The 6,591-nt window shown below is 45.8% G+C and overlaps 1 protein-coding gene across 1 annotated transcript in view; it reads left to right on the forward strand.

Annotated features, from left to right (window-relative positions):
- Positions 1-6,591, forward strand: part of dicer1 (dicer 1, ribonuclease type III) — a 26,038-nt gene that overhangs the window by 13,956 nt on the left and 5,491 nt on the right. The window contains exons 15-23 of the mRNA XM_035674102.1: positions 210-389; positions 507-720; positions 817-970; positions 1,068-1,250; positions 2,047-2,152; positions 2,775-2,950; positions 3,108-3,861; positions 4,814-4,966; positions 5,916-6,551. Of these exons, the coding sequence (XP_035529995.1) occupies positions 210-389; positions 507-720; positions 817-970; positions 1,068-1,250; positions 2,047-2,152; positions 2,775-2,950; positions 3,108-3,861; positions 4,814-4,966; positions 5,916-6,551 (2,556 nt within the window). The remainder of the gene's footprint in view (positions 1-209; positions 390-506; positions 721-816; positions 971-1,067; positions 1,251-2,046; positions 2,153-2,774; positions 2,951-3,107; positions 3,862-4,813; positions 4,967-5,915; positions 6,552-6,591) is intronic.

Raw genomic sequence — 6,591 nt, forward strand, 5'->3', positions numbered from 1 at the left:
AGCCAATGTTTGGTTTGTCCGTTCTCAGCTACTGTAGAAACATGGCAGCTCAACATGGTGAACTCTGTGATTCCATTTCTGCCAATAGATCCTAAACCCTACACATTGGACCTGTTTAATGTCTGTTTATTTATGTGTCACAAACAATGAGCATTTGAAATGCTTGTGCAGATTGTGTACATCGTTTCCCCCCTTTTTGTCCCCTCCAGATACCAGAGTGTCTGCGGGACAGTTACGCAGTACCGGAGCAGACTTACTACTTATATGTGATTGGGATGGTCCTCACCACCCCTCTCCCGGATGAACTCAACTTCCGAAGGAGGAAGCTCTACCCACCGGAGGACACCACCAGGTGCTTCGGCATCCTGACTGCCAAACCCATACCTCGAGTGCGTTGCCTGGTTAAATCCTAAATTCTTTCAGACACATCTTCACTTCTTTAAATGTTGAGCACCGTCCTCTCATCATTGGTTTTGGATGATAAATGATGCTTTCCTTCTGTCCAGATCCCCCATTTTCCGGTGTACACTCGCTCGGGTGAGGTGACCATCTCTATCGAGCTGCAGAAGTCCGGCTTCACACTGAATGCTGCCCAGCTCGACCTCATCACCCGCCTGCACCAGTACATCTTCTCCCACATCCTCCGCCTGGAGAAACCTGCCCTGGAGTTCAAGCCCACACTGGCTGACTCGGCGTACTGCGTTCTACCTCTGAATGTTGGTGAGTAGAGTCATTCGCAGGCAAGCTTGGTGGATTACTTTTCCAGATGTGTGGAGATGCTGATTGGTTTCCTTCTATAATCCTCTGATGCTTTAGTTGGGGACTTGAACACACTAGATATGGACTTTAAATTCATGGAGGACATTGAGAAGTCTGAGGCCCGCACTGGCATTCCTACCACTCAGTACACCAAGCAGAACACCTTCACCTTCAAGCTTGAGGACTACCAGGATGCTGTCATCATTCCAAGGTACCTTATGAACTCCTTTATGAGATAATCGAAGAGCGGTTGTACTGTGTGTAAATGCTTCCAAGGAACAAACTGACACGGACTGCTCCCCTCCCAGGTATCGCAACTTCGACCAGCCTCATCGCTTCTATGTCGCTGATGTGTACACAGACCTGACACCGCTTAGCAAGTTTCCTTCACCAGAGTATGAGACGTTTGCTGAGTACTACAAAACCAAGTACAACCTTGACCTGTCCAACCTCAACCAGCCGCTTCTGGATGTAGACCACACCTCCTCCAGGTCAGCAGCATGGGGATCCTCAGGGGGTCTTAAAAAGTCTAAAATCAAATAAACTGAATTTTAGCTGCACAGTTAATCAAAATATTATCGCAACTGCAATATGGCCATGTGCAATACGCAAATCCCAGAAGCTGCAATCTTTTGATAAAGGTAAAATGGGTGACGAAGCAGCATCATAATGAAATACTGTAGTGCTGTCCTGGCCTATACATTTTATTCTCCAGATTTAAAAAAAGGTGGTTGCTTATTACAGACTGCCAAAACTTTCACATCATCATGATTTTTGAATTTTTTTGTTTTCTTTTTGTAAAAAAATTAAATCTAGCCCTAATTGGCATATAATAGGTCTTAAATTGCATTCATAATAGTCTTAAAAAGGCTTTAAAAAGTTATAAATTTGACCTGTTGAAACCTGCAGAAACCCTGGATCATGACAGTTAAATATAACTGTAAACCACTGTCCACTTATACACTTCAGAGTGTGTTTTCAGGTTCGGGGAGTACTACTACATTGGCTACATAAAGCCTTTTGTGTCTCCAGAAGGAACAGTGTGATAAATTGCCTCAAGTAATCTCACTTGAGTGATGTCACTTGAGTCAGTTTGCGCTGAAAGATTTAAAATGGCAAAAAAAAACAAATGCTGGTGTGGAGCCCACTCCTCCTTTCTGCTTGAGGCCCTGGCCTACATTAGCCAAATGTTAAAGCACAGTGTCATAAAGTCACAGTGTAAGCATGCCCCTGCATTCTTTTTTCTGATGGGTATACAGTTGACACTCAGTTTTCTTGCGCTCTCAGACTGAACCTGCTAACCCCTCGGCACCTGAACCAGAAGGGGAAAGCCCTGCCCCTCAGCAGCGCAGAGAAGAGGAAGGCCAAGTGGGAGAGTCTGCAGAACAAACAGGTAACGGCTGCTTCTGTTGTCTTACAGTGAGAACCATGTGTCAAACCACAGGGTCCCCAGGCAAAACGTTTGCTGCAGTGCAATGCAGTGTCATCCAATAATAAACGGCATATACCTTGTGCTTGTTGAGAAGGTGTATAAATGTTTTTTGCTGTGATAACTGACCAGATTTGCTGTGCAGTGTATTTGGTCTATGATAATACTGTTCACTGTCTAAAATGCATGATTCCATAGATACATGCAGGTCCCTCAAATAGCATTGTTCATTTGTCGGTCCATTGTACTGCTCTTTATTTATCATAAAGTTGTAATATAGTTTGTCATAAATTTTTATTTCAAAAGTTCCTTTTTCATTTTTGCATTTTCATCATCGAAATCAGTTAAATAATAGTGAATATTTACTATGGAGTGATCATGTACTGTGTATGTGCTCTGATCCAGTATAGTCACCGCTTGAAAATACCTGGTTTTCCTTACACAAAGCACTGCTGTTGGTATACATTTAGACATGGTGTGTCAGTGTGAGTGTGAGCATCACTACAGAAGTGAGTTTGAGCTACATAACCTTACGTTGGTTCTGTACTGCAACAGTCCTGGTCTAATGGTGTCTCGTGTTTATCAGATCCTGGTTCCAGAGCTGTGCGCCATCCACCCCATCCCCGCCTCCCTGTGGAGGAAAGCAGTGTGTCTACCCAGCATCCTCTACCGCCTCCACTGCCTCCTGACCGCCGAGGAGCTCCGAGCCCAGACAGCCAGTGAAGCTGGAGTGGGAGCCCAAACCCTGCCCCCTGACTTCAGGTCCCCTTTACATACTCTACACAACATATGAAATGATCCACTTTCAGTTATTCCATTTGTTGAATCAGGACGTTCTCTTCAGATTTGGATCATTTGTGTTTAACTGCAGTTTCCCAGCATTCTAATGTATAGATGTGTGTGTGTATGTGTGTGGCAGGTATCCAAACCTGGACTTTGGCTGGAAGAGATCTATTGACAGCAAAACGTTCATCTCCTGCCCAGAGTCCTGTGGCGAGGACGGAGAGGGTCACTGTAAGCACCAAGAGACTGTAACCCCTGACCCCAACTCCCTAACACATCCCAGTAGTCACCACTCTCCCCGGCCCTGTGCAGCCCTCGAGCCCGGAGAAGCCACCTGCACGAAGAACCTAATCAATGGCACTGCCCTAGTCGCCAACTGTGACGACAAAGGCCACCAAGACGAGCACCTTCACCAACATGACAATTGCCAACGCTCCCAGCCCAGCTCCCCTGGGCTGCAGAGCCCTGAATCAATACAAACCACTACCTCAGTTCCTGTGCAGCCCTCTCACAGCTTGAAGAAGCCCAGCTCCAGTCCTCCGCAGCCTAGTGATGAATGTACACCAGGGAGGACCTCAGACCACAAAAATAAAGCTACCTCAGTTTGCAGCCGGGCAGCCACGGGTCCCAATGCTCCCACAGCACCTTCTCCCGACCTCGCTGTTGTCCCCCAGCTTGGAGCCCAGGCGGGAGACTCCCCCAAAAGCCTGGGGCCCAACCCGGGCCTCATCCTGCAGGCTTTGACCCTATCCAACGCCAGCGATGGCTTCAACCTGGAGCGGCTGGAGATGCTTGGAGACTCTTTCCTCAAGCACGCCATCACCACATACCTGTTCTGCACCTACCCCGACGCTCATGAGGGTCGACTCAGCTACATGCGCAGCAAGAAGGTAAGATAGGTCACGACTTGCGGCTTCATACGGGGAATGACAGTTGTGGTCAGAATCAACAATTTACTCGTCAGACTTTATTGCTTCTCTGAATGAATCTTGTAAATACTAATGTACTGTTAGAAATATTTTCTTTGCTTGGTCAATGGTATGCTTGCCTCTAATTAACAACTGAAAGATACATTTCACATAAACTGAATAAACTAAACAGTTTATGACTGGAAATAGACCAATTGAATGTTGACTCTGCTATATCTCCAGTAGTATCTCCATTATTACCTAGCACATTTTGTAGTCCTCTCCAGGGACCTTTCTAAGAATGAATGTATCAGTTCCTTTCTATGAATTGTTAGTAAGTGTTGGCTACTATTATATGCACTGCTGTGGTATCGAATGTTGTTGCACAGCTTCACAAACACTTAGATGGGCAGTTTAGTCAGGGATATGCTGTTGTAACCATATATGCACACACTACTACTCATTGCACTTTGAGTCAAGATATAATAATATAATTACTCCGTTGATCATTTTCTTGATTAAAGCTGTAGTAGGTAACTTTCCTAAAAAGAAGTGGTTTGTCATATTTGCTGAATCTGTCACTATTCTAACAGTAGTACATGGGACAAATGAATTGTGGAAGAGGAGGAGCCAGAGGAACCAGATTTTTTTCACAGATTATCTGTGTCATGTACTACTGTCAGAATATAGTGAAGGTTTCTGCAAGTATGACTAAATGTTTATTTTTTATTTTTTATAAAAGTTACCTGTAGCTTTAAAGGTCATGAAAACACGTAAGTCGGAAGAATGTGTTCCCAATCCCAACTCTGGAAACGTCTCAGTTAGTATCCAGACAACAATCGTACCTGACTGTTGTATTAAAGCTACCTAAGGCTACAGTATGTTACCGATGATGCAGGCATCGACTCATCCTATTTGGTCTGCCCATGCCCAGGTGAGCAACTGTAACCTGTACCGTTTGGGGAAGAAGAAGGGGCTCCCCAGCAGGATGGTGGTGTCCATCTTCGACCCCCCCGTTAACTGGCTGCCCCCTGGCTATGTGGTCAACCAGGACAAGAGCAGCACAGACAAACTGGATTCAGAGGAGGTCAGTGAACATCCTGCTGCTCTCTGACTTTACACACTCTGTTGCCACTTGTTTCGTCTGTGTGACTGTGTGTGCTGAATTGTACAGCTGCAGAGTGACAACATGTTTCTTAGTCTAACCTCTTCAAGGTGCTGGATTTGGGTTTGGCAATAGGTATTTGTAAGGGTTAGACCTAGGATTTAGAGAATACATTATTTTATTCATCCATTCATTCGTCATAGATGTTGTTAGTGTTAAGATATAGTCAGGCCACTAGAGGGCAGCCCTTTACCTTGTCTGGCAATACACCATGCTTGTGTTTTGGTTTTAAGTCCCATAGCCTTTAACTCTAGGCTCTACTCCTACATATCATATTATAATGTTGACAGTGTTTCACAACAATTTCCTATTATGTTTCATTTATTATAACCCAGTCTTGGATCAAACTGCTCACTGAACAACACCTCAGTCATATAGTAATATACGTTTATCAACTGACTGATTTCGTTTTTTGTCATATTTGCTGAAACCTTCACTATATCCTGACAGTAGAACTTGAGACAGATAATCTGAGACAATTGGGTTCCTCTGGCTCCTCCTAGTGCTCCTAATGGCACAGAATCCACCTGGCAATAAAAACAACCAATCAGAGCCGAGAAAGATAGTCCATTGTTGAGTCTAATTCCCAGGTTTTCAAATACCGATGCTGCAAATGAGATCAAGCAATTAGCTATCTTCAAGCCACCAACCAAGTGTCTTTCTGTCTTTCTCTGCTCTGATTAGTAATTTTTGTTCAGACGCGGTTGATTCTTGCAAATGCCATTAGGAGCTGTAGGAGGAGCCAAAGAACCTGATTTTTTAACAGATTACCAGTTCCATATACTTATAGTGAAAGNNCCAACCAAGTGTCTTTCTGTCTTTGCCCACTCTGATTGGTTGTTCTCTCCTGCTCTTTGTGTACATCATCCAGGCAAAAGAGGAGCTTCTGGCCAACGGGCAGTCTGGAAATGACTATGATGAGGACGATGAGGAGGGCGAGGAGGTGGACGAGGATGGTGAGCTGATGCTGAAGGACGAGCCAAAGGATGAAGTCAACATGGAGGACGATCTGGAGTATTACAAGGAGCACATCAAATTCATTGACAACATGTTGCTGGGATCTGGTGCTTTTGGTAAGAAGATCTCTCTGAGCGGCTTCCCTCCCTCTCTCACCCCGGCCTCCGGATCCTCCCCTGCCATGGAGTCTCCGTACGAGTGGAAAGCGCCCAAGAAGCCCCTCCATCCCACCCCTGCCCACTACCCCTCAGAGCCGGCATCCAGCGGGCCCTCTGCAGAGGAGTTTGACTACAGCTCGTGGGATGCCATGTGCTATCTGGATCCCAGCAAGGCTGGAGAAGAGGACGACTTTGTGGTGGGTTTCTGGAATCCATCGGAGGAGAACTGTGGTGCAGAGCTCGGCAAACAGTCCATCTCCTACGACCTGCACACAGAGCAGTGCATCGCTGACAAGAGCATCGCTGACTGTGTGGAGGCTCTGCTGGGCTGCTACCTGACCAGCTGTGGAGAGCGAGCTGCCCAGATGTTCCTCTGCTCGCTGGGCCTCAAGGTGAGCTAGGACCTCCCACACTGTTCAATTCAATTCAATT

This window comes from Morone saxatilis, unplaced genomic scaffold (assembly GCF_004916995.1).
Source record: "Morone saxatilis isolate NCDOM2014 unplaced genomic scaffold, NCSU_SB_2.0 Contig3, whole genome shotgun sequence".
Taxonomy (NCBI): domain Eukaryota; kingdom Metazoa; phylum Chordata; class Actinopteri; family Moronidae; genus Morone; species Morone saxatilis.